At 43.0% G+C, this 27,920-nt stretch overlaps 2 protein-coding genes across 5 annotated transcripts; both read left to right on the top strand.

The window, feature by feature from the left end:
* The first annotated feature begins 975 nt into the window (after nt 1–975).
* Nucleotides 976–4,204, top strand: LOC139372637 (protein AF1q-like). The gene is made up of 2 exons (XM_071112410.1): nt 976–1,094; nt 2,810–4,204. Exon 2 carries the CDS (start codon nt 2,816–2,818, stop codon nt 3,080–3,082), a length of 267 nt encoding a protein of 88 aa, XP_070968511.1. The 5' UTR covers nt 976–1,094; nt 2,810–2,815; the 3' UTR covers nt 3,083–4,204.
* A 6,816-nt stretch (nt 4,205–11,020) lies between these two features.
* On the top strand, nt 11,021–26,506 carry LOC139373488 (GA-binding protein subunit beta-2-like). 4 transcript variants are annotated; one of them, XM_071114064.1, is made up of 8 exons: nt 11,021–11,210; nt 13,420–13,527; nt 13,721–13,888; nt 14,150–14,344; nt 14,516–14,660; nt 21,814–21,984; nt 22,793–22,911; nt 23,202–26,498. In XM_071114064.1, exons 2-8 carry the CDS (start codon nt 13,420–13,422, stop codon nt 23,493–23,495), a joined length of 1,200 nt encoding a protein of 399 aa, XP_070970165.1. In that variant the 5' UTR covers nt 11,021–11,210; the 3' UTR covers nt 23,496–26,498. The 4 variants fall into 4 exon arrangements, with proteins under 4 accessions (XP_070970165.1, XP_070970163.1, XP_070970164.1 ...); XM_071114062.1 differs by having other exon boundaries at nt 11,037–11,210; nt 21,811–21,984; nt 23,202–26,506; XM_071114063.1 differs by lacking the exon at nt 11,021–11,210 and adding an exon at nt 11,714–11,827 and having other exon boundaries at nt 21,811–21,984; nt 23,202–26,506.
* Nucleotides 26,507–27,920: the final 1,414 nt, after the last annotated feature.

The raw sequence follows: 27,920 nt of genomic DNA, 5'->3' as shown, positions 1-27,920 counted from the left end.
GACCTCATGAAGCTGGTTTATAATGCCAAGAGTGTGCAAAGCTGTCATCAAGACAAAGTGTTGCTACTTTGAAGAATCTCAAATATAAAATATATTTTGATTTGATTAACACTTTTTTGGTTACTACATGATTCCATATGTTTTATTTCATAGTTCGGGTGATTTTCTACGATGTAGAAAATAGTATAAATAAAGAAAAACCCAGGAATGAGTAGGTGTGTCCAAATGTTTGACTGGTACTGTATATATATATATATTTAGCTGGCCCCACCTGCCCTGAATAACGGGTCGCCACTGGTCTTAATTTGTAATCCGTCATGGACTGTAGCCTCTGCCACATCACATGCGGTGGGCGTCGGAGCCTGTTTAATATGATTCCACTTTATTCCTTTATTGTCCTTTTGCTCGTTTGACTCTGCGGAGGTCATAGCTGGCATTCTTGTACTTATTCCTGTCTTCGACCGTAGCATCAAGGTTGTCTATGATAGCTTTGTGTGCGGTAGCCCTGCTCTTTAGTTTAGCGCCAACCTCGGTGTTAATCCAGGGTTTTTGATTGGGGAAGCAGAGAAACCTCACGGTGGGTAAAACGTCACCGATGCATTTTCTAATGAAACAGCCATATGTATTGGACTGAACATGGATCCAAGTTGTGGCTGTTTGGGCTATTCATATTAACAGATGATGATATAGCCCAACGTGTTCAGTCGATTGTCGAACTTTATTAGCCTATCATTATATCACATCACAATGTTATTAGTACAATTGTCGTTATAGTCTTGATCTGTATTGGTAGATTATTGCAAAATGTACAGACCTTTCCCATAATTGAATAGAAACTACATTTTTTAATGCACAATAATTAGTTAATAAAACAATAGGCCTATTTGATTTTACATGACAAAAACCCAACGCAGGCGCAGAATTTCGTCACAGAGTGTGGGAGTGGTTGTCCCTGGTGCTGAAAAAACTGGCATGTGCGCGAGGATTTTACAGCATCGCCACATAGCAAGAGCGTGCCATTGTTATTATACCTCAGTGGAGCCGATCCTGCGACAAACAGAGGACCGTGTCAGCCAAGAACTATTTCTCAAGACGTAAGATAATATTTTATTTTCAGAGCACCTTTGCTGGATAGTGGATCCAGAATTACGTGTAGCTTAAACTAACAATACTGAACGTTGATGTATTTTTTTTATAGCCTGTAATAGTAATGTTAGTATTAACCCTTTTAACAATTTCCCAATAGGCATAAGAAAGAAACAACATACAATAGCCTATCACCTAATTTTGTCCATTACGCTGGCAAGGCCAGATAGCTTGTTTACATAAAAATATATAAATGCACACAATTAAAAAACGGGTAACTTCCGAATTGAATGTCAATGCTGTCTATATAATGTTTTGCCATGTTTTATTGTATGTAAATCCTTGGCACATCATCTCAGATATATTTAGGACTGCATGACCCAGTTTCTGGAATAGTCTCCATCGTTCGCACAGATGACATGCCGTCCAAAAAAGGGGATGTCATTAGCGAATCTATATTTACACGATTAAAGAATAGATAGATGTCCGAATCGAAATCGCCAGTCATTTCTCAAGCCCCAATGGGCGTCAACCACTGCACCATCATAGGCATCAATGATGCTTTTATAGGTCTACGTCGTTTGGTGAATTTTCTCTGTAGCCGAATGGGTGTGGTATTGAAGACCGTTGATGCTCTTAATCAGTATTCGACAGATCTACACAAAAGCATGACCTAATGGATAAGAACGATTGGTTCAAAGGGAATTTTTAAATCAGTTTTGTAGAGCATATTGATACTGTGACCTTTATCCACTGAAGACCGTTGATGCTCTTAATCAGTATTCGACAGATCTACACAAAAGCATGACCTAATGGATAAGAACGATTGGTTCAAAGGGAATTTTTAAATCAGTTTTGTAGAGCATCTTGATACTGTGACCTTTATCCACTGATAGACAATCATTCTTACCCCATTTAATATGTCATAACCTACTGACAGGGTGGGGTCATTTGTACCCTAAATGTTGATTTCATGCTACAGTAATTGCATTTTAACAACAGAATCTTGTCCATTTTCACTATGTGCAATTTACATCATTTTGAGTGTTCCATTTTTTTTTAACCACAGCCAGACTTGTGAGAGAAGTGTGTGGCCGTGTTATTATCATTTGGTTTAGGAAATTCACATTCACACATGGGGAACCTATAATTATGTGGTCACAATTAACTTAGTAATGTTCAAAAAAGTATTACGCATATATCACACACACATTTCAAGATTAGATCCGATTACGAGGAATCCCGAATCAGGTTATGTTACACAAATATGCGACTCCACGGTATTGCACTCTAGGCCTAGCATTTCCATGTCAGGTTTTAGAACAAAGAACACAATCACCAGAAAACTTATGTAACGTAGTTTGCTTCAGTTTGCCAACACTTAGGTCCAAATGAGCAACAAGGATTGACCTAAATCTGCATCTCAAGAAAAAGCTACTTAAATCCTGTGCCCATTTGTTCTTATGTAATGGCATAGACTTATCTTAGCCAGTCAAGCCAAAACGTTCAGGTTATCTCCTACCCATGGCGTCTACAGTATAGGGTCCCTTTGGGATTAATGAAAAAATATCAGGGAGCCATTCAAAATTATAGGGACATAGTACTGGGTTACTAAGTGGAGTTGAAATATGTGTAGAGACTAAGATGTATGTATGTCTAATCTATTTCAAGCTATGACCCAAAATCACATTTTAATTTGGCCTCATTCCTCTTTTACATTCAGATAAAAATGCTGGTGAAATCAAACAGCGAGTATGACTCCTTCCTCTACTGGAGACAGCCCATCTCCGCCCCGGACCTGTCCGAGCTGGAAGACCTGGGTGTGACCAAAAGCAAGCCAACCAAGAAGAGCAAGAAGGCCACCAAGAAACAGAATGCCGCCCTAGCCAAGCAAAGGAAGCAGCAAGAGGCCGAATTGTTAGAGTACACCACCTTCAACTACTGGAGAGAGCCTATCCCCAGCATCGACCTCCTCGACTTCAACCTGCTTCTGTGAGGACCATCCCATCTCAGCCTCCCAGTCATAAGAACCTCCCTCTCCTCACACTCACCTTATCTGAATAACCATGGCTTTTGTCAAGTTTCTGGTCCACCTAAGAAGAAGTACTGAATCTGTATTAGTCTGTACTGTGTTTTTTTGTGTATAACCTCTTAATAATACTGACAGGATTAGGGGTAGATGTTTTAACTTGCAGGTGACTGGCACTGTGAATGACAGTATAGCCACTTCTGCTTAGGTTTACTCCACACGCGGGCTACATGACTCGTTTGGCTAATGTAACGAACATAACTAGGTAGAAATGGCAACAAGGTCAGCCTTTAAATAAATATAAATAGTTCCATTGCATACTGACTGCAAGGCTTCTGTCTCACATTAAGGACTTACACATTCATAATTTGTGAGGTAACTTGAGTATGCTACATCATATTTTTGAACACTAACAAATGCAAAGTGCTGCCTCATTTGAACTTAGTGAAAATTCTTTCCCTCGACCTAATACAACCTCGAAGGGTAGTGCCAACCTGAGCCTTGGGAGTGTTTGTGTGTAGTATGTATAAGTAGGAGAATGTAAAGCAAAGCACCTCCACACAGAACAGATATTGTACAAGCACTTAGGGAGCCACAAACATGACTGTCTTTTGCGCTTTGTATTGGTTGCCTTGTGATTTGTTTCAGACACTGAACTGACTGGCTCAAACCCACCCAATGAATTTTATTTATTAAGTATGCTGCTTTCAGGCTGCCCTGAGTAGGCCTCAACTGAGTGCAATGACTGAGGGTAAATGTTAGATTCCACAATGCAAGTTGTGCAAATGCAGAGCTGGCCAACTGTTTTCTTTATTTTCTGCATAGACTACTGCACTGTCCGATGTTTAGTTTGAATGTCAAGGAAAGAATGGAAATGTTTAATGAAAATAGGGAAATACGTGTTTTTAATTGTCAAGACTGATGTTGCAAAGTGTTCCTGAAAGTACGGAAGCTCTAACTGGACACTTGTAATCATAAAGCTAACTTTTTGTGAGATTGTACAATGAGCAGTAAATTCCCAAATGTGACTCATCATACTTTGTCTTGACTTTTCTGAAATAAAGGAAGATATCCTGTGCATTCAATCCACTTTGTTTACTGTGAGAAATAATCTCAAACTGAAGGGCTTAAACATGCAGCATTTGTTTGAAGCGATATCTCACCATGAATCACTATTAGCTTCTTTTGAAATAAATGGAGAAATTAACGTCACATTTCACTTACAAAACATGTCGTAGGTTCGAGATGTCTCGTCAAACCGGCTTCAGTGTAGAAACGGCCATGCACCCTGTAGGCATAAAATGTACAGTTTATGTGAATGGGAGGTGTTGTTAAAAAATAAAGTGAGGTCAATCTTCTAGAAGCTTCTTATAAACACCAACAGCCAGAGTAGGCTATGGACTCCTGTTTTGTTCTTCGACACCCAATAAAATATATAGTTTACTTATCCAAAACGAATAGCTTTTCCAGGATTCTTATTGGACTAATCCTTCCAACAGCTTCCTTTGGGGGATTTGGTATACAACAATGCTACAGGTTTCATACAATAGTAGCCTCTGTGAATGAAAAGATCTGCCTATGACAGTACATTACTCTGGGACCATTACACTTTGATTAAAATACCTAGGTGCATTGCACATTAGTATTCATTGTAGCCTATTTACTTACACTGACACATCGGACAGAAATTGGTCAAATATTTAAGGTTTTTATTAATTGGATTTACATTGTTCAGTTTCACAGTAGTTACTGTATAAGCGTAGATATTAACATACCAGTATTTAGTTAATTGCATTGGTTTACTGCATTTGTACAATGAATCATAAAGGAATAGCCGACAGCTATTTCACAGTAGCAATTATTGCGAACAGTGACATTGGAACATCACTTGCATGTCTCGAGTCCAGGTTTCCCAGCCAGTAGACAGACCAGACCTGCTAACCACTGCTCCAATAAGGGTTAACCATTTTGGGGGATCTTAAAAGGCCTACCTAGGCAAGTGTCATTACACCACAGAGTTTCCAAACCCAGATGCACAACATCTAGAGACTTCTGGGAACGCTTGCGAAACAGACCAGACCCTGGTTTGAGAAGTCAATGAGAGAAGTGGAAAAGTATTCCTTCTCAAAATCTAAAGGCAGAACCTAGATTCAAGCCAATGTCTTAAGTAGTTGAACATGTTATTACTCCAACCTCGTGAAGGTGACACTTATTTTTTTAAACAACTTTATATCAAAGGAGTGCCTTTGATTTGACGGCCTGCACATGTGCAGTTCAGCGCGAGATGACCATTCGACCTGATGACGTGTTTCTACGCATTGCTAGCCAACATCGCCATGGGGGGGGGGGGGGGGGGGGGGGGGGGGGGGGGCTGACCCCTAGGGGGGCACACCCCACAGTCAGACAGAAACTATGCCAAACATCTGAGTAAGTATCCTGGCAAATAAAACAGAAATCCGTTAGAAATAGGCCTAGCTGCCTGCGAATAAAGAGAGCTGCTCAAAGTGCACAGGACCGAATTTTCCCTCGCAAACATACTTTAAAACACTATGTATTATAGCTTGGTGAAGGGATACAGGTCTCATCATGAGCGCTGATATATACTGAACAAACATAAACGCAACATGCAACAATTTCAAAGATTTTACCGAGTTACAGTTCATATGAGGAAATCAGTCAATTGAAAAAAATAAAAATAAGGCCCTAATCTATGGATTTCACGATTGGGAATAGAGATACGCATCAGTTGGTCACAGATACCTTTTAAAAAAAATGGGCCTCAGGATCTCATTCTGGTTATTTCTGTGCATTCAACTTGGAGTAGACCAAATGCAATTGTGTACATTGTCCATAGCTTATGCCTGCCCATACCATAACCCAAACTGGTACAGACCTACAGTGCCTTGCGAAAGTATTCGGCTCCCTTGAACTTTGCGACCTTTTGCCACATTTCAGGCTTCAAACATAAAGATATAAAACTGTATTTTTTTGTGAAGAATCAACAACAAGTGGGACACAATCATGAAGTGGAACGACATTTATTGGATATTTCAAACTTTTTTAACAAATCAAACTGAAAAATTGGGTGTGCAAAATTATTCAGCCCCTTTACTTTCAGTGCAGCAAACTCTCTCCAGAAGTTCAGTGAGGATCTCTGAATGATCCAATGTTGACCTAAATGACTAATGATGATAAATACAATCCACCTGTGTGTAATCAAGTCTCTGTATAAATGCACCTGCACTGTGATAGTCTCAGAGGTCCGTTAAAAGCGCAGAGAGCATCATGAAGAACAAGGAACACACCAGGCAGGTCCAAGATACTGTTGTGAAGAAGTTTAAAGCCGGATTTGGATACAAAGAGATTTCCCAAGCTTTAAACATCCCAAGGAGCACTGTGCAAGCGATAATATTGAAATGGAAGGAGTATCAGACCACTGCAAATCTACCAAGACCTGGCCGTCCCTCTAAACTTTCAGCTCATACAAGGAGAAGACTGATCAGAGATGCAGCCAAGAGGCCCATGATCACTCTGGATGAACTGCAGAGATCTACAGCTGAGGTGGGAGACTCTGTCCATAGGACAACAATCAGTCGTATATTGCACAAATCTGGCCTTTATGGAAGAGTGGCAAGAAGAAAGCCATTTCTTAAAGATATCCATAAAAAGTGCAGTTTAAAGTTTGCCACAAGCCACCTGGGAGACACACCAAACATGTGGAAGAAGGTGCTCTGGTCAGATGAAACCAAAATTGAACTTTTTGGCAACAATGCAAAACGTTATGTTTGGCGTAAAAGAAACACAGCTGAACACACCATCCCCACTGTCAAACATGGTGGTGGCAGCATCATGGTTTGGGCCTGCTTTTCTTCAGCAGGGACAGGGAAGATGGTTAAAATTGATGGGAAGATGGATGGAGCCAAATACAGGACCATTCTGGAAGAAAACCTGATGGAGTCTGCAAAAGACCTGAGACTGGGACGGAGATTTGTCTTCCAACAAGACAATGATCCAAAACATAAAGCAAAATCTACAATGGAATGGTTCAAAAATAAACATATCCAGGTGTTAGAATGGCCAAGTCAAAGTCCAGACCTGAATCCAATCGAGAATCTGTGGAAAGAACTGAAAACTGCTGTTCACAAATGCTCTCCATCCAACCTCACTGAGCTCGAGCTGTTTTGCAAGGAGGAATGGGAAAAAATGTCAGTCTCTCGATGTGCAAAACTGATAGAGACATACCCCAAGCGACTTACAGCTGTAATCGCAGCAAAAGGTGGCGCTACAAAGTATTCCCTTAAGGGGGCTGAATAATTTTGCACGCCCAATTTTTCAGTTTTTGATTTGTTAAAAAAGTTTGAAATATCCAATAAATGTCGTTCCACTTCATGATTGTGTCCCACTTGTTGTTGATTCTTCACAAAAAAATACAGTTTTATATCTTTATGTTTGAAGCCTGAAATGTGGCAAAAGGTCGCAAAGTTCAAGGGGGCCGAATACTTTCGCAAGGCACTGTATATCTATCCTACCCTGCCTTTCTAAGGTCTTCGAAAGCTAAGTTAACAAACAGATCACCGACCATTTCGAATCCCACCGTACCTTCTCCACTATGCAATCTGGTTTCAGAGCTGGTCATGGGTGCACCTCAGCCACGCTCAAGTTCCTAAATGATATCATAACTGCCATCGATAAGAGACAATACTGTGCAGCTGTATTCATCGACCTGGCCAAGGCTTTCGACTCTGTCAATCACCACATTCTTATCGGCAGACTCAACAGTCTTGGTTTCTCAAATGACAGAGTTCAATGTGTCAAATCGGAGGGCCTGTTGTCCAGACCTCTGGCAGTCTCTATGGGGGTGCCACAGGGTTTAATCCTCGGGACGATTATTTTCTCTGTATACATCAATGATGTTGCTCTTGCTGCTGGTGATTCTCTGATCCACCTCTACGCAGACGACACCATTCTGTATACTTCTGGCCCTTCTTTGGACACTGTGCTAACTAACCTCCAGACGAGCTTCAATTCCAAACAACTCTCTTTCCGAGGCCTCCAACAGCTCTTAAATGCAAGAAAAACTAAATGCATGCTCTTCAACCGATCGCTGCCCTCACCTGCCCGCCCGTCCTGCAACTCTGGACGGTTCTGACTTAGAATATGTGGACAACTACAAATACCTAGGTGTCTGGTTAGACTGTAAACTCTCCTTCCAGACTCACATTAAGCATCTCCAATCCAAAATTAAATCTAGAATCGGCTTCCTATTTCGCAACAAAGCATCCTTCACTCATGCTGCCAAACATACCCTCGCAAAACTTACTATCCTATCGATCCTTGACTTCTGCGATGTCATTTACAAAATAGCCTCCAACACTCTACTCAGCAAATTGGATGCAGTCTATCACAGTGCCATCTATTTTGTCACCAAAGCCCCTTATACTACCCACCACTGCGACCTGTATGCTCTCGTTGGCTGGGCCTTGCTTCAAACCCACTGGCTCCAGGTCATCTATTCGTTTTTGCTAGGTAAAGCCCCGCCTTATCTCAGCTTAATGGTCACCATAGCAGCACCCACCCGTAGCACGCGCTCCAGCAGGTATATCTCGCTGGTCACCCCCAATGCCAATTCTTATTTTGGCTGCTTTTCCTTACAGTTCTCTGCTGCCAATGACTGGAACGAACTGTAAAAATCACTGAAGCTGGAGACACATCTCCCTCAATAGCTTTAAGCACCAGCTGTCAGAGCAGCTCACATATCACTGCACCTGTACATAGCCCATCCAACTACCTCATCCCCATACTGTTATTTTGCTCCTTTGCACCCCAGTATCAAATCAAATCGAATGTATTTATATAGCCCTTCGTACATCAGCTGATATCTCAAAGTGCTGTACAGAAACCCTGCCTAAAACCCCAAACAGCAAGCAATGCAGGTGTAGAAGCACGGTGGCTAGGAAAAACTCTCTAGAAAGGCCAAAACTTAGGAAGAAACCTAGAGAGGAACCAGGCTATGAGGGGTGGCCAGTCCTCTTCTGGCTGTGCCGGGTGAAGATTATAACAGAACATGGCCAAGATGTTAAAATGTTCATAAATGACCAGCATGGTCAAATAATAATAATCACAGGCAGAACAGTTGAAACTGGAGCAGCAGCACGGCCAGGTGGACTGGGGACAGCAAGGAGTCATCATGCCAGGTATTCCTGAGGCATGGTCCTAGGGCTCAGGTCCTCTGAGAGAGAGAAAGAATTAGAGAGAGCATACTTAAATTCACACAGGACACCAGATAAGACAGGAGAAGTACTCCAAATATAACAAACTGACCCTATCCCCCCAACACATAAACTACTGCAGCATAAATACTGGAGGCTGAGACAGAAGGGGTCAGGAGACACTCTGGCCCCATCCGATGATACCCCCGGACAGGGCCTAACAGGAAGGATATAACCCCACCCACTTTGCCAAAGCACAGCCCCCACACCACTAGAGGGATATCTTCAACCACCAACTTACCATCCTGAGACAAGGCCGAGTATAGCCCACAAAGATCTCCGCCACGGCACAACCCAATGGGGGACGCAAACCCAGACAGGAAGATCACATCAGTGACTCAACCCACTCAAGTGACGCACCCCTCCTAGGGACGGTATGAAAGAGCCCTAGTAAGCCAGTGACTCAGCCCCTGTAATAGGGTTAGAGGCAGAGAATCCCAGTGGAAAGAGGGGAACCGGCCAGGCAGAGACAGCAAGGGCGGTTCGTTGCTCCAGAGCCTTTCCGTTCACCTTCACACTCCTGGGCCAGACTACACTCAATCATATGACCCACTGAAGAGATGAGTCTTCAGTAAAGACTTAAAGGTTGAGACCGAGTTTGCGTCTCTCACATGGGTAGGCAGACCATTCCATAAAAATGGAGCTCTATAGGAGAAAGCCTTGCCTCCAGCTGTTTGCTTAGAAATTCTAGGGACAATTAGGAGGCCTGCGTCTTGTGACCGTAGCGTCACAGTATCTCTACTTGCACACTCATCTTCTGCACATCTATCACTCCAGTGTTTAATTGCTATTTTGTAATTATTTTGCCACTATGGCTTATTTATTGTCTTACCTCCCTTATCCTACCTCATTTGCACACACTGTATATATACTTTTTCTATTGTATTATTGACTGTATGTTTGTTTATTCCATGTGTAACTCTGTATTGTTGTTTGTATTGCACTGCTTTGCTTTATCTTGGCCAGGTCGCAGTTGTAAACGAGAATTTGTTCTCAACTAGCCTACCTGGTTAAATAAAGGTGAAATAAATAAAAAATAAAAATAACCCCACCGCCAGCATGGGGCACTCTGTTCACAAGGTTGACATCAAAAAACACGTGGTCCGCAGTTGTGAGAACGGTTGGACATACTGACAAATTCTCTGAAACGACGGAGGCGGCTTATGGTAGAGAAATTAACATTAAATGATCTGGCAACAGTTCTGGCTGACATTTCTGCAGTCAGCATGCCAATTGCACGCTCCCTCAAAATTTGAGACATTGTGGTATTGTTTTGTGTGACAAAACGGCACATTTTTGAGTGGCCTTTTATTGTCCCCAGCACAAGGTGCACATGTGTAATGATCATGTTTAATCAGCTTGTTGATATACCACACTTGTCAGATGGATGGATTATCATGGCAAAGGAGAAAGGCTCACTAACAAGGATGTAAACAAATTCGTGCACAACATTTGAGAGAAATAAGCTGTTTGTGCACATGGAAAATGTCTGGGATCTTTTATTTCAGCTCATGAAACATGGGACAAACACTTCACAAGTTGCGTTCATATTTTTTTACAGCGTAAATTCAATATCGCCTTTTTACCGTAATGGGTTAATTGGCCATTGAAGGGCTTGCTACTTTTTCATTCGCCCGCCCACAAGAGGGTTCAAAAAGCTCGATTTCCACCTCCGGTGTCGAGTTGCCGCCATCTTTGTATCCGTTTTAATACAAAAATATAATTTATTTTCATTATCTAAGGTGAGGAGAACATTCAAAATAATTGGGTAAAGTCAAGGAACTTATGTCTGCAGCCTAAGAGCATTCATTTGAAGCCGTATTGAGGTAAGAACTACACAACGTTAGCTTGCGTCCATTCGGGATTCCGCCTCCAGCTAGCTAGCGTTAGCTGTTATTAAAGTTAGCCAGGCATTAGCTAACTATCTTAGATCTGGCTAGTTACGAGACCGAGTAACACGGCAAGGTGGTAGTTTCGAAGCTGGGACACTGTGCGAAAGTCCACATTAATCACGCGCACTAAACAGTTTGTGGAACTTTCCCATTTCTTAAGTGTGTTCATACTTTAAGTGTCGTTAACGTAGCTAGTATGTGAAGTTATTGCTTGCGAACCTTAGCTAACTAGCTACATGGTTGGTTAGATAACAAACCTGGCGCCATCAGGCTCATATGATATTGTATAAATACTCGCACGGTAAAGGTGATGGCATCTCTTTGACAAAAAGCAATTATGAATTAATCGATCGTTTAAAATCAGAAAAATTGCGCGAAACGATTTGATGAAGCGTGCGAGAAAGAATGCTGTTAACCGGATGTGGAAGTAGTTTTTTTCTCTTCGTGTAAAATAGGAATTTCTCTTGACTTCCCCCGGAAAACCAACAACTTAATATCAAAGAGTTTCCTGTCATGTATTTAAATGTCGTTGTTCGTGGTTGTTAAATAATGTAGGTGAATGATTTAACGGAGAATGTAACACATGGCCGCCTCTTGTTCGTTTTCACCAGGCGTATAAGATGGCTACTCATCGTCTCCATCTCCACGCTTTTGCTATGAAGAGAGCCTCCTGTTATAGTGGGCTTTCACGATGTAGTAATAGTAAACCAACCAGCTAGCTACAATGTAACGACAACCAAAAAAGTGCACATCAAGCTATTCACATTTTACTTTGTGTCCAACAACACACTGCGTGATTGTTTACGGATGCATACCTCCGATCAACGCGATTTTCTACAGTATAACTTGCCTATTCTTCCCTGTTATGAAAAACTACCGTCACTCATACCAGCATTGAGCGATACCAACGGGTTTCGAGTGATGTACGTTAGATCTGTAGCATAACCACTAACTTCGTTACTTTACAACATTAATTGTGTTGTACTCAAATGGGACATCTGATAAGCATATATCCGGGATTGGCTCGACTCATTCGCCTAAATAGCACGAGTCTGCAGCAACAACAAAAGCCCGTTTCTTCTCCAGAGATGTGTAGCCTAGACACTCTACAGAACGAAAGCGCGCCCCTCTGCTGCCGTGTTTTTTGTTGTTGGTCTATTTCACGATCGATATCTTGCATTACTTGCATTACTAACGCCAAGTTGTTAATCAAACCACATTTTATTTGTCACATGCTTTGTTAACAACAGGTGTAGACAAACAGTGAGATGATTAGGGCCCTTCCCAACAACGCAGAGAGAAAAATAGCAACACGATGAATAAATGCACAATGAGTAACGAGATCACTTGGCTATATACATGTGGTACCAGTACCGAATCCATGTGCAGAGGTACGAGGTAGATATGTTACATATAGGTAGGGGTAAAGTGACTAGGAAACCGGATAGATGCTAAACAGTAGCCGCAGCATATGTGATGAGTCAAAGTTGTAAGTTCCATTACGACTATAATACTTCCATGGTGATTTCTGTTTAACAAAATTGATCTAGCATAGCTAATAACACAACTTTATGTATGTAATATCTGAAATGGGATTAACACACTTATGTTAAGTTGTAAATATATGCTCAGGGCAGAGTCCTCTCATTTGATTAAGTTAGCCAAAAATGCACGAGTACCCTAACCCATTATTGAGTTTCAAAAGTTGGCTTAAAAGTACATACTTTCTTAAGTGGGGCCCTGTGTTTTGGTAAATCATGTCATATGACCTGGATTTTAACCTTTTATTTGAAGTCTTTTTTCAGAAATGAGATTTGGACAAAAAATGAAAGCAATTCTCTGAGAATGGTGCTGGACCATCTGACATAAAAATAAACGGGGACAGTTTTATGAGAAAAGGTTCAAATCAAGTTAATGTGACACGATTAACCAAAATACAGGAACCTATTTATGTGTACACTACATGAGCTGTAACAGGTAGGCAGGCCTACATTGTGTGAACGGGTAACTTCACAATCGCCTAATACTGTTTAACAGCAGACATAAGTCAGGCTACCACCTCAGTGAAAACATACTGCAACAGTTGCATACATGTACAGTCACAGGGCCAAATACTGCAACCTTTGTAATTGTGTTGTCTCAGATGTCGCTGGTGGATTTGGGGAAGCGGCTCCTTGAGGCTGCACGGAAAGGCCAGGATGATGAAGTCAGGACACTCATGGCCAATGGGGCTCCCTTCACCACAGACTGGGTAATGATTCCTGTCTTACCTTCTCTGTCTGGGCAATTTTCATTATCTGCTTCAGTTTAACTAGTTTTACCCACCCCAGGGTTTTAGCTGGTTTGTGTGGTCTAAATGTAAAACATTGTCTGAAGTGCCAGTCCGGTTCAACTGTATGGTGTTTTGACTCTTTATCCCTCTTTCTCTTTGGCACTCTGAGCAGCTGGGCACATCTCCGTTGCACCTGGCCGCCCAACACGGGCACTATTCCACTGCCGAGGTGCTGCTCAGGGCAGGCGTCAGCAGGGATGCCCGAACCAAAGTGGACAGGACCCCTCTGCACATGGCTGCTTCAGAGGGCCACAATGTCATCGTGGATCTATTAGTCAGGGTACACGTGTCTCTTTATTTTCTAAGGTTTTAGCTGTTTGTGTCTGTTTAGGGTCTGACCTGGCCAATTCCTAATATAGTGCACTGCTTTTGACCAGAGGCCATTTTCAGATGCAGAGTCCTGCTCTTTCTCTGACCAACATTTCTTAAATTTAACTACACTAGAAAAAGTGGATACATGTGTGAAGAAAGCAGTAAAACTGCCAAGTCTGCCAGCTGTCTTATCCTGTCCCTGTCATTTCTCCTGGGTCACACTCTACAGAGTGGCGCAGACATTAATGCCAAGGACATGCTGAAGATGACTGCTCTCCACTGGGCCGCCCAGAATGGCCACCAAAGGGTAGCGGAGACGCTCGTGAAACATGGCGCCGATGTTCACGCTCTCAGTAAATTTGATAAGACGCCGTTTGACATCGCAGGAGACATCCAGAATGCAGACCTTATGCTCCTACTACAGGTGAGACCTTAAGTTGCATGTGGAGTCTAGTTGAGAGAAGGTTTCCGTGCACTATTCTAGACCAAAAAAGACAAATGAACCTAAGGACTTGCTCCTGGCAGTCTCCCGTGTGTGTGTGTGCATCTATCGGTCTGTCTCTCTGATAGTGTTGTTGACAATGTTTGTCTTTAGGAGGGAATGCAGAACCAGGTGAACATGAACGCAGAGGCTGGCATGACGGGGAGCTCGGCCCAGCCTCAGTTTATCATCCAGGGCATCCCAGGGCTCCCGGGGGGTGTGGTCAACCTGGCAGACCTCCTCAACAACATCAACTCGGGTAGCTACTGGGTTTCTACACACACAGACACCAAACCTCCTTCAGTTAGGCTAGGGTTCATACTATTTGAAATGACTGGTCTTCTGGCGAAGGGTTTGTGGATGTTAAAAACACAGGAGGTTGGTGGCACTTAATTGTGCAGGACAGGCTCGCGGTAATGACTGGCGTGGAATGGTATCAAATAAATCTGTGTTTAATACCATTCCATTTGCTCCAGCCATTATTATGAGCCGTCCTACCCTCAGTAGCCTCCGCTGGTTATGGAAAGAAAAGGCCAGCCAGTCAGGTAAAAATGACCTGCTTTCTCCAGTTAACGGCTACATCTTTTCAAGGATTCCCCCCGCCTCAGAGAGAAGTGCCCCACGCTTTGTTGTTTCCTCTAGTCTAGTGCCTAGTCCCTGGCCTTTATCACTCTGATCTCATAAACTGATAGGGTCTGTTGATGCTTTGTGGTCCCACACAATGAGGTAGTGAACACAATGTGAGATATGTGGGAATCAAAGGTCATGCAGAAAAGAAACATTGATTCTCACCAATCAGATGGAAATACTTTCTCACAGCTTGAATTCCTTTGTGCTTTACCTTGTTACTTCTGTATGTAATGCTTATTTAAATGAGAAGATTGAGCCCACACGTTGACTGCCACAAAGTACAGTCCAGAATATGTACAGTACCAGCACATGCCGCCTAAGGGTAGATTAAAACATCACAAGTGAGAGTGCATTAAAATGTACACATTCACAGTGCCAAATGGTCCAAATAAGAGACGAGAGACTGCCAGATTTGATCAAATGTTAATTTATTGCTCAGAATATCTGTAGTGTAGTGTTTGCCAAATCGCTGAGCCATAATTTGGTAGAGGGAACTTCCATCCATAATTGTGTCAAATTCTGGCAAATTAGGTGGCCCAAACTGTTGCATATACACTGACTCTGCGTGCAATGAATGCAAGAGAAATTACACAAATTCACCTGGTTAATATTGCCTGCTAACCTGGATTTCTTTTAGCTAACTATGCAGGTTTAAAAATATATACTTCTGTGTATTTATTTTAAGAAAGGCATTGATGTTTATGGTTAGGTACACATTGGCGCAACGATACGCACCGCATCGATTATATGCAACGCAGGACACGCTAGATGAACTAGTAATATCATCAACCATGTGTAGTTAACTAGTGATTTTGATTGATTGTTAAGTTTAATGCTAGCTAGCAACTTACCTTGGCATACTGCATTCACGTAACAGGCAGGCTCCTCGTGGAGTGCAAATTAATCAGGTGGTTAGAGCGTTGGACTAGTTAACTGTAAGGTTGCAAGATTGAATCCCTGAGCTGACAAGGTACAAATCTGTCATTCTGCCCCTGAACAAGGCAGTTAACCCACTGTTCCTTGAAAATAAGAATGCGTTCTTAACTGACTTGCCTAGTTAAATAAAGATTAAATAAAGGTGTTAAAAAAAATATATATATTTTTTAATCGGTGTCCAAAAATACTGATTTCCGATTACGAAAACTTGAAATCGGCCCTAATTAATCGGCCATTCCGATTAATCGGTCGACCTCTAGTGTATATACTCCAAGCGATCTTCCCAGTCTGCCACAGAAATGTCAGTCCAAAGCTCTTCCTCCCATTTTGCCTTAATGGCATCTGTAGAAGGTGCGCTAACAGATTGAAAGCGTCATATAGACGAGAGATCAGTTTGCCTGAGGTGGGACACATTTGTATGCATCCGTCAAACATGGAAGGTTTAGCGTTTCCAAATGTAGGAAGATGTTTTCTAACAGTCTCTAATCTGTAAGTATCTGGAAAAAAAGTTACTGGGAAGATTATAGGTTTCCCTCAGCAAATCAAAGGAGGCAACGTTCCCTTCTATATATAGATCCCCTAAGGTATTGATCCCGAGCTCTCCCCATCGCTTAAAGGGGTTGTCAAGGTTAGAGGGAGGGATTCCTGGCAATAGGAAGCAGGAATGATATTGGTTTAAGGTCAAAATGGACCTTTCTTTGCTTCCAGATGCAGACTGTGCTATGTATAATAGGATTGTTACTATAAAGTGACCTCTCCAAATTCACTGGGGACAAAATCGCTGTGCCAATAGAGAAGGGTTGGCAATCCTCATATTCCAGAGTTTAATTTTTTTTTACTATTTTCTACATTGTAGAATAATAGTAAAGACATCAAATCTATGAAATAACACATGGAATCATGTAGTAACCAAATGAAAATATATTTGAGATTCTTCAAAGTAGCCACCCTTTGCCTTGATGACAGCTTTACACACTTGGCATTCTCTCAACCACCTTCATGAGGTAGTCACCTGGAATCCATTTCAATGAACAGTTGTGCCTTGTTAAAAGTTAATTTGTGGAATTTCTTTCCTTGCGATGTGACAAGGTAGGGGAGGTATACAGAAGATGGCCCTATTTAGCAAAAGACCAATTCCATATTATGGCACGAACGGCTCAAATAAGCAAAGAAATATTACAGTCCATTACTTAGACATGAAGGTCAAGTCAATCCGGAAAATTTAATGAACTTCAAGTGCAGTCGCAAAAACATCAAGCGCTATGATGAAACTGGTTTTCATGATGACTGCCATAGGAAAGGAAGACCCTGAGTTACCTCCGCTTCAGAGGATAAGTTCATTAGAGTTACTAGCCTCAGATTACAGCCCAAATAAATGCTTTACAGTAACAGACAAGTAACAAGACACATATCAACATCAACTGTTCAGAGGAGACTGTGAATCAAGCCTTTATGATCAAATTGCTGCATAGAAACCACTACTTAAGGCCACCAATAAGAAGAAAAGACTTGCTTGGGCCAAGAAACACGAGCAATGGACATTAGAGTGATGGAAATCTGTCCTTTTGGTCCGAGTCCAAATGTGAGATTTTTGGTTCCAACCGCTGTGTCTTTGTGAGACGCAGTGTAGGTGAACGCATGATTTACACATGTGTGGTTCCTACTGGGAAGAATGGAGGAGGTGTGGGGGTGCTTTGCTGGTGACACTGTCAGTGATTTATTTAGAAATCAAGGCACACTTAAGCAGCATTCTGCAGTGATACGCCATCTGATCTGGTTTGCGCTTAGTGGGATTATTTGTTTTTCAACAGGACAATGACTCAACACACCTCCAGGCTCCAGATACTTCCGGCGCCGACAGAGATGGCCGCCTCGCTTCGCGTTCCTAGGAAACTATGCAGTTTTTTGTTTTTTTTACGTGTTATTTCTTACATTAGTACCCCAGGTCATCTTAGGTTTCATCACATACAGTCGAGAAGAACTACTGAATATAAGATCAGCGTCAACTCACCATCAGTACGACCAAGAATACGCTTTTCGCGACGCGGATCCTGTGCTCTGCCTTACAAACAGGACAACGGAGTGGATCCCATGCAGCGACCCCAAAAAACGACTCCGAAAAAGAGGGAAACGAGGCGGTCTTCTGGTCAGACTCCGGAGACGGGCACATCGTGCACCATTCCCTAGCATTCTTCTTGCCAATGTCCAGTCTCTTGACAACAAGGTTGATGAAATCCGAGAAAGGGTAGCATTCCAGAGGGACATCAGAGACTGTAACGTTCTTTGCTTCACGGAAACGTGGCTTACTGGAGAGACGCTATCCGAAGCGGTGCAGCCAACCGGTTTCTCCACGCATCGCGCAGACAGGAAAAAACATCTTTCTGGTAAAAAGAGGGGCGGGGCGTATGCCTTATGACTAACGTGACATGGTGTGATGAAAGAAACATACAGGAACTCAAATCCTTCTGTTCACCTGATTTAGAATTCCTCACAATCAAATGTAGACCGCATTATCTACCAAGAGTATTCTCTTCGATTATAATCACAGCCGTATATATCCCCCCCCAAGCAGACACATCGTTGGCTCTGAATGAACTTTATTTGACTCTTTGCAAACTGGAAACCATTTATCCGGAGGCTGCATTCATTGTAGCTGGGGATTTTAACAAGGCTAATCTGAAAACAAGACTCCCCAAATTTTATCAGCATATCGATTGTGCAACCAGGGGTGGAAAGACCTTGGATCATTGTTACTCTAACTTCCGCGACGCATATAAGGCCCTGCCCCGCCCCCCTTTCGGAAAAGCTGACCACGACTCCATTTTGTTGATCCCTGCCTACAGACAGAAACTAAAACAAGAGGCTCCCACGCTGAGGTCTGTCCAACGCTGGTCCGACCAAGCTGACTCCACACTCCAAGACTGCTTCCATCACGTGGACTGGGACATGTTTCGTATTGCGTCAGACAACAACATTGACGAATACGCTGATTCGGTGTGCGAGTTCATTAGAACGTGCGTTGAAGATGTCGTTCCCATAGCAACGATTAAAACATTCCCTAACCAGAAACCGTGGATTGATGGCAGCATTCGTGTGAAACTGAAAGCGCGAACCACTGCTTTTAATCAGGGCAAGGTGTCTGGTAACATGACCGAATACAAACAGTGCAGCTATTCCCTCCGCAAGGCTATCAAACAAGCTAAGCGTCAGTACAGAGACAAAGTAGAATCTCAATTCAACGGCTCAGACACAAGAGGCATGTGGCAGGGTCTACAGTCAATCACGGACTACAGGAAGAAATCCAGCCCAGTCACGGACCAGGATGTCCTGCTCCCAGGCAGACTAAATAACTTTTTTGCCCGCTTTGAGGACAATACAGTGCCACTGACACGGCCTGCAACGAAAACTTGCGGTCTCTCCTTCACTGCAGCTGAGGTGAGTAAGACATTTAAACGTGTTAACCCTCGCAAGGCTGCAGGCCCAGACGGCATCCCCAGCCGCGCCCCCAGAGCATGCGCAGACCAGCTGGCCGGTGTGTTTACGGACATATTCAATCAATCCCTATACCAGTCTGCTGTTCCCACATGCTTCAAGAGGGCCACCATTGTTCCTGTTCCCAAGAAAGCTAAGGTAACTGAGCTAAACGACTACCGCCCCGTAGCACTCACTTCCGTCATCATGAAGTGCTTTGAGAGACTAGTCAAGGACCATATCACCTCCACCCTACCTGACACCCTAGACCCACTCCAATTTGCTTACCGCCCAAATAGGTCCACAGACGATGCAATCTCAACCACACTGCACACTGCCCTAACCCATCTGGACAAGAGGAATACCTATGTGAGAATGCTGTTCATTGACTACAGCTCGGCATTCAACACCATAGTACCCTCCAAGCTCGTCATCAAGCTCGAGACCCTGGGTCTCGACCCCGCCCTGTGCAACTGGGTACTGGACTTCCTGACGGGCCGCCCCCAGGTGGTGAGGGTAGGCAACAACATCTCCTCCCCGCTGATCCTCAACACTGGGGCCCCACAAGGGTGCGTTCTGAGCCCTCTCCTGTACTCCCTGTTCACCCACGACTGCGTGGCCACGCACGCCTCCAACTCAATAATCAAGTTTGCGGACGACACAACAGTGGTAGGCTTGATTACCAACAACGACGAGACGGCCTACAGGGAGGAGGTGAGGGCCCTCGGAGTGTGGTGTCAGGAAAATAACCTCACACTCAACGTCAACAAAACTAAGGAGATGATTGTGGACTTCAGGAAACAGCAGAGGGAACACCCCCCTATCCACATCGATGGAACAGTAGTGGAGAGGGTAGCAAGTTTTAAGTTCCTCGGCATACACATCACAGACAAACTGAATTGGTCCACTCACACAGACAGCATTGTGAAGAAGGCGCAGCAGCGCCTCTTCAACCTCAGGAGGCTGAAGAAATTCGGCTTGTCACCAAAAGCACTCACAAACTTCTACAGATGCACAATCGAGAGCATCCTGGCGGGCTGTATCACCGCCTGGTACGGCAACTGCTCCGCCCTCAACCGTAAGGCTCTCCAGAGGGTAGTGAGGTCTGCACAACGCATCACCGGGGGCAAACTACCTGCCCTCCAGGACACCTACACCACCCGATGTCACAGGGAGGCCATAAAGATCATCAAGGACATCAACCACCCGAGCCACTGCCTGTTCACCCCGCTATCATCCAGAAGGCGAGGTCAGTACAGGTGCATCAAAGCTGGGACCGAGAGACTGAAAAACAGCTTCTATCTCAAGGCTATCAGACTGTTAAACAGCCACCACTAACATTGAGTGGCTGCTGCCAACACACTGACACTGACTCAACTCCAGCCACTTTAATAATGGGAATTGATGGGAAATGATGTAAATATATCACTAGCCATTTTAAACAATGCTACCTTATATAATGTTACTTACCCTACATTATTCATCTCATAGGCATACGTATATACTGTACTCTATATCATCGACTGTATCCTTATGTAATACATCTATCACTAGCCACTTTAACTATGCCACTTTGTTTACATACTCATCTCATATGTATATACTGTACTCGATACAATCTACTGTATCTGCCTATGCTGCTCTGTACCATCACTCATTCATATATCCTTATGTACATATTCTTTATCCCCTCACACTGTGTACAAGACAGTAGTTTTGGAATTGTTAGTTAGATTACTTGTTGGTTATTACTGCATTGTCGGAACTAGAAGCACAAGCATTTCGCTACACTCGCATTAACATCTGCTAACCATGTGTATGTGACAAATAAAATTTGATTTGATTTAAGGGCTATTTGACCAAGAAGGAGAGTGATGGAGTACTGCATCAGATTACCTGGCCTCCACAATCAACCCAATTGAGATGGTTTGGGATGAGTTTCACCGCAGAGTGAAGGAAAAGCAAACAACAAGTGCTCAGCATATGTGGGAACTCTTTCAAGACTGTTGGAAAAGCATTCCAATTGAAGCTGGGTTAGAGAATGCCAAGAGTGTGCAAAGCTGTCAAGGCAAATGGTGGCTACTTTGAAGAATCTAAAATATATTTTAATTTGTTTAAACACTTTTTTTTTTTTTGGTTACTACATTACTTGATATGGGTTATTTCATATTTTTGATGTCTACACTATTATTCTACAGAGAAATAGTACAAATACAGGAAAAACACTTGAATAGGTAGGTAGGTGTCCAAACTTTTGACTGGTACTGTATATAGGGTTAAACATGAACTATTTCCTAATACAAGAACGACGGTCGACACTAAAAGTGAACCTTTTCCCCCGCTCTCCCTCTGTTTTACCCCTTGTCTGACAGCAGGTGACTCTGAGGAAGCCATAGCAGCCAATTCTTTGGACCCCGGCAGCATCCAGCACATGGTGAACGAGCAAGGTCAAAGGGTTATCACCATAGTGACCGACCAACACGGTAACCTACAGACTGGAGGGCTTGGTCAGCCATTCTTTGTCACCATGCAGCATGGACAACAGAGTAAGAGAACGTCTCACTTTTGGTCACATAACGGTGCTCATTTCAGCCTGTAGCCACTTCCCATAGCCTCTATCCATTTGGGAACAGTTTCTTGGACCCCACTCTCGGACTGAAAAGGCATGCTCAGTGGAGAATCTCAATTGATAGCTGTTTTGAGTCTCGGAGTAGACTTTATCTGGGTCTGGGAAACCAGCACTTGGTGTTCTAATGCTGCATTCATAACCAAGTGGGAAGGTAGTCTTACCACATACTGTACGACTGGGAAAATCCACTATCGCCCCTCCAACTGGTAATTACTAGTAGGAAACTCGTCTGTCATCTCTCAGTTCTGACCTCTCCCACATGCTTACCTCTGACGTCATCTAATAAGGAAATTACCTCTAACAGCATTTTCATCAATTAAATGCAACAACAAAACATTGTGTTTTATAAATCTGTTAATATGGTTGGCACATTCTTGGCCTTTCTCAATGACTTCAAAGAACGCGAATGCATCCAACCGGTATTTGTGACTTCACAACTGGTAATTACCACCTTCTCACTTTATGAACGCAGCATTAAAGCGGTAGGTAACTTTAGCCACACAGTGGAATGTCCACTTAACCTACAAGCAACCTTATTGTTGTGACAGTGTGGACCTTGTATTTGTAGACAACAGTTTCTAGCTTTCTGGCAGATTGTTTTGTTCTAGTTCCTTTGTCGGACATTGTGTACTACTTCGTCATTCATTTAGTTTATTAATTAACCTAATGATCCCGTTCGATACTATGTTCCTTCAGGCTCTGAGCTGTTGTCTGTTGATTTGCAGTGTTGGCGATGCCAGCCAATCAGGTGACAGAGGAGGTGGTTGAGGAGGAACCCCAGCCCCCGCCTGCCCGCAAGAGGAAACTAGAGGCCTCTGCCAACCACATGGAGTCTGGAGACACGGTCGGCGGGGGGCACATTTTCTCTTGTGCAACACATTGAACTGATATGCTTCTGCCGTTTAACTGGTTTCTGACTCAAGCAAAATGTTTTGTTAATTTATTTTATATTGCATATTTCTCGAGATTCTAGATGCTGCTGTGAAATGTTTTGGGGGCTTAAGTTAGGAAAACAAACTCTTTAGATTATTTTGGTACTTTGATACTGTGCACTTGGCACAAGTGAAGTGCAAGTGTGTGAACTTTGGTCTGACCTTTCTGTCCCTTTCTCCTCTTCTCCATCCATCTGTCCAGGAGCAGTTACAGAGGCAGCTGCAGGAGGCCAACCGGAAGGCCCAGGAGTACCGGCAGCAGCTGATGTGCAAAGAGCAGGAAGCAGAACAGTACCGTATGAAGCTGGAGGCCATGTCGCACAGCCATACCAACGGCACCTCTGAGCAGGAGGAAGTGGTTGAGGAGGAGGAGGAGGAGGAGGTGTTGGTGCTCCAGGAGGGAGACATCATCATTAAGACGGAGGAGCTGGACTCGGCCGAGGAGCAGGTGACGCTGGTGGAGTCGGTGCCCTCCCACACCGTGGTCATCTCATAACACCAGACAGACTGATGTCACTGATGGAAGGAGAAATGGACACGAACTCAGGCGACGGGGCAGGCTATCAGCTTTTTCCATAGCTCTTTTAAGTTTTTCCCCCCATCTGAGTTTTTTTTAATATTTTGTTTTGTTTGTACTATATTTACTTACTCTTTCTGCCGTTTCAGTAGTTTTTTTTTCTCACCCTCAAATCATGTTTTTTTTTTTTTAACAAGTAGCGAAGTGAAGAGTTGAATAGCAGGAGGTGCGTCACAGGTTGGTTGAGGAGCCAGAATGGGACCTGCTCAGCCTGTGGATAAAGTTTCCTGCCTGAAAAACGTGTATGCTATCTGAGAGACGGGTCACTCGGTCTCTGTCTGTGGCGTCTGAGACATGTCAGTGGTGTGGGAAATACATTTTCACGTTGCCAACTACATATCACAAGATGTGCCAGAGGACCAGTCTGTGGAGAGAACACTTTTGTTTGTTTTTGTTCAGTTCTTTCAGGTCTCAAAAGTCGCCCTCTCCCTCACTCCTACCACCCCCACCATCATGGGCTCCACTGCAATGGGAATTGTATTTAAGAATACCTATTTGAAAATAACCGTCTTACAGGACAAATGACAGGGCATGCAGTTGGCAACAGTCATTCCCGGCATTTATTGGACTCCGCATTCACAATGTAGTAATGAATTGTTTCAAAGTCAGGAATTGTTTTGACTTTCATGGCACCACGTTAGCTTTGTCCTCTGTGGGTGTTATGGTCCGTGCCACTTCGAGTGCAGCGGTGATTATAGGTTTACTGTTGCAAAAGCCACAACCCCCCCCCCCCCCCCCTCCACCCTCTCCCTGCTGATGTCAATACAAAGAATAACGTCCTCCTGTTTAATCACTAGTAGTTCCACTCCCCAAAGCCGGAGACGGACAGGAATAAGGCTTTCAGATTGCTGTGTCCTTCTGACAATGACTATGTCCCGTCACTTGTTTCTGCTACAGTTACTGTGCTGTTTTGTCTTCTCCCACCCTGAATGAGAACGTGAACAACGTCTGGGTTAACATTCATCTCTCAGGGTTGAAGGGTGTTAAACGAAAGTCATCTCTGTCTGCTATTCAGTAAGGGCCCAATCTAAACTTGAGATGCCAAAGCTGGTTTAAGTTGTGCCTACATTTTGCATTGACGTCAATGGGGGATTTCCACTGAAATTAGAGTTCAGATTTATCGGATGCTCTTGCCCAGGTTTAAAATGACTTTAGTGGGTCTAACTGCAATTTGAGTTGAACCATGTTGAGCGACAGATATAAATACACACACACACCAATTTGAATATTTAAAATAATGTTTCTGTACACTGATCCTTGGTCAGTTTGAGAGGAGTACATCTTGTATAATTCATTTCCCACCATGGCTAATTGGGTGGATGAAATACACCACAGTTTTTGAGTTTCAGAATTGAACCCCCCCCCTCCCATTCCACCTCTTTACTTGGCGGAAGAGGTCTGCTGTTTTGCTGGAATACCGTTCCTCCACTCACCCATTGTAAACTTAGACCGCTCTCTTCCTTTGAGAAGTCGACGTTCTCCACGAGTATGATATTTTTTTATAAGCTCTCAGCAAGCCTTTTTATTATGTACATATAAAATAGTATTTTTAAGTGTATCTGAATGTTTTGGAATGTAGACTGCTTATATATGATTTCTAAGCACATCGTCCCTTTCTCAGTTTAGCATCTCTTTGCCAGATTGTACAGGCGAACATGTATGCACCAAATGATTAAATAATTCCATTTACCATGATTTGACGGGTTTATAGATCTACCTGTTTCGCTACTGCTCTCACAGTTGAGGGCACTTGACCGAGCCACGAATGACTTTGTGTGGACTTTGCTTGCTTTGATTAAAAAGTATGAAACGCTCTTTTTAAAATGTTACAACTGGTATCTGGAACATGCTTTGAAGTGTTTGCTCAATAACTTCGGTCTTCTCAGAGATTGAGAACCGGTGGCGCTGGACCATTTCCTCCGTTTTGTTTTAGACATTGTTCCATATTGGCCAGCAGGTGGCACTACACTTTAACGGACTGATCTGGTCTGTGAAATGAAATTGAGCGGGGATCATATCTATATTTCTTACCCTCAAATGAGTCGATTTGCTGCTAATACAGAAAGTGAAACGACTAGAGTATCGCACGGTAACGTTGAAGCTTTATTAAATGCATTCCATTTTCTAACTCATTTATGTAAGGTGATATTTCACTTGTACTGCCTACCAGGATAACATAATTGAAAATAAAATACAAGCTCGTACCTGCAAATGATGTGGATCTTGGGTTCAAAGACCGTTTTTAATTCTAGATCCTCACTGTAGTCAAGATCCTTCACTGACTAGTGTCCCTCAGACACATTTGAAAGGAAAACTACACCCCAAAACTCTTTCTGGTATTTCCATCAACAATGGACTGATGAAACAAATACCAATATTTGTTTTGGGTAGAGTTTTTCTTTTAACTTCCCTCATTTGATGCATGCAGGCCAAGTTCTCCAACTGTTTGGGATTTGAATTGTCACACAGCTATTCCTGGCACTGCAGTGAAGTTACATGTGTTGTGAAGCTTTGGATTGTCTGATCGGACTTTTACCATAAAGCATCTCACCAAAGCAGCTGAAAACGTTCTGATACAAAGACTATAATGGAATAGACCAGATCCAGAATTATAATTCTATCTCTAATGGGATACAGGAGACAACACTATCAGGGACTTTCCTCTTGACAGTTTTGAGAATGAGTGTGACAAATAATGTAGGATAGTTTTGTATTGTTTTTTTCAATAAGTTTATTGACTATTTTTAAGAATCAAATAAATGCAAACTCTTATACGAGGGAGAACTGCTTTTTTTTTTTAGCAATATTCGGGTTACCTGACAATAATCTGTGTAATAGATGCTTCTAGTATGTCATTTCTGCCTGCTGCTGTAACCCCCGTTTGCATACGGTTGGAGTCATTAAAACTAGTTTTTCAACCACTCCACAAATTTCTTGTTAACAAACTATAGTTTTGTCAAGTCGGTTAGGACATCTACTTTGTGCATGACAAGTAATTGTTTACAGACATTACTTCACTTACAATTCACTGTATCACAATTCCAGTGGGTCAGAAGTTTACATACACTAAGTTGACTGTGCCTTTAAACAGCTTGGGAAATTCTAGAAAATTATGTCATGGCATTAGAAGCTTCTGATAGGCTAATTGACATAATTTGAGTCAATTGGAGGTGTACCTGTGGCTGTATTTCAAGGCCTACCTTCAAACTCAGTGCCTCTTTGCTTGACATCATGGGAAAATCAAAAGAAATCAGCCAAGACATCAGAAAATCTACTATAGACCTCCACAAGTCTGGTTCATCCTTGGGAGCAATTTCCAAACGCCTGAAGGTACCACGTTCATCTGTACAAACAATAGTACGCAAGTATAAACACCATGGGACCACGCAGCCGTCATTCCACTCAGGAAGGAGATGTGTTCTGTCTCCTAGAGATGAATGTACTTTGGTACGAAAAGTGCAAATCAACCCCAGAACAGCAAAGGACCTTGTGAAGATGCTGGAGGAAACAGATACAAAAGTATCTATATCCACAGTAAAACGAGTCCTATGTCGACATAACCTGAAAGGCCGCTCGGCAAGGAAGAAGCCGCTGCTCCAAAACCGCCATAACAAATGCCAGACAACGGTTTGCAACTGCACAGGGGGACACAGATCGTACGTTTTGGAGAAATGTCCTCTGGTCTGATGAAACAGAAATAGAACTGTTTGGCCATAATGACCATTGTTATGTTTTGAGGTAAAAGTGGGAGGCTTACAAGCAGAAGAACACCATTACAGCCGTGAAGCAAAGGGGTGACAGCATCATGTTGTGGGTGTGCTTTGCTGCAGGAGGGACTGGTGCACTTCACAAAATAGATGGCATCATGACATCTCAAGACCTCAGTCAGGAAGTTAAAGCTTGGTCGCAAATGGGTCTTCCAAATGAACAATGACCCCAAGCATACTTCCAAAGGTGTGGCAAAATGGCTTAAGGACAACAAAGTCAAGCTATTGGAGTGGCCATCACAAAACCCTGACCTCAATCCCACACCAGTAGCTTCACGGTTCGGTTGTGCGTTATTGTTTTTGTTTGGTGAGTTTCGATTTATTAAAATTATGTCGAACTCTACGCACGCTGCGCCTTGGTCCAATCATTATAACGAACGTGACAACCTGACTCAGTTACACCAGCTCTGTCAGGAGGAATGGGCCAAAATTGTGGGAAGCTTGTGGAAGGCTACCCAACACATTTGACCCAAGTTAAACCATTTAAAGGCAATGCTACCAAATACTAATTGAGTGTATGTAAACTTCTGACCCACTGGGAATGTGATGAAAGAAATACAAGCTGAAGTAAATCATT

The sequence above is a fragment of the Oncorhynchus clarkii genome, chromosome 18, assembly GCF_045791955.1.
Source record: "Oncorhynchus clarkii lewisi isolate Uvic-CL-2024 chromosome 18, UVic_Ocla_1.0, whole genome shotgun sequence".
In the NCBI taxonomy this organism is placed as follows: Eukaryota; Metazoa; Chordata; class Actinopteri; order Salmoniformes; family Salmonidae; genus Oncorhynchus; species Oncorhynchus clarkii.
Note: the sequence above shows the minus strand (reverse complement) of the source record. Positions and strands in the feature narration are given on the sequence as shown.

What these genes read in the sequence shown, in the direction of transcription:
- LOC139372637 (XM_071112410.1), top strand. Translation starts at nt 2,816, where the DNA reads ATGCTGGTGAAATCAAACAGCGAGTATGACTCCTTCCTCTACTGGAGA.
- LOC139373488 (XM_071114062.1), top strand. Translation starts at nt 13,420, where the DNA reads ATGTCGCTGGTGGATTTGGGGAAGCGGCTCCTTGAGGCTGCACGGAAA. An exon ending in TCGTGGATCTATTAGTCAGG is followed by an intron (nt 13,889 to 14,149) that starts GTACACGTGTCT and finishes CACACTCTACAG; the next exon opens with AGTGGCGCAGACATTAATGC. An exon ending in CATGCAGCATGGACAACAGA is followed by an intron (nt 21,985 to 22,792) that starts GTAAGAGAACGT and finishes GTTGATTTGCAG; the next exon opens with TGTTGGCGATGCCAGCCAAT.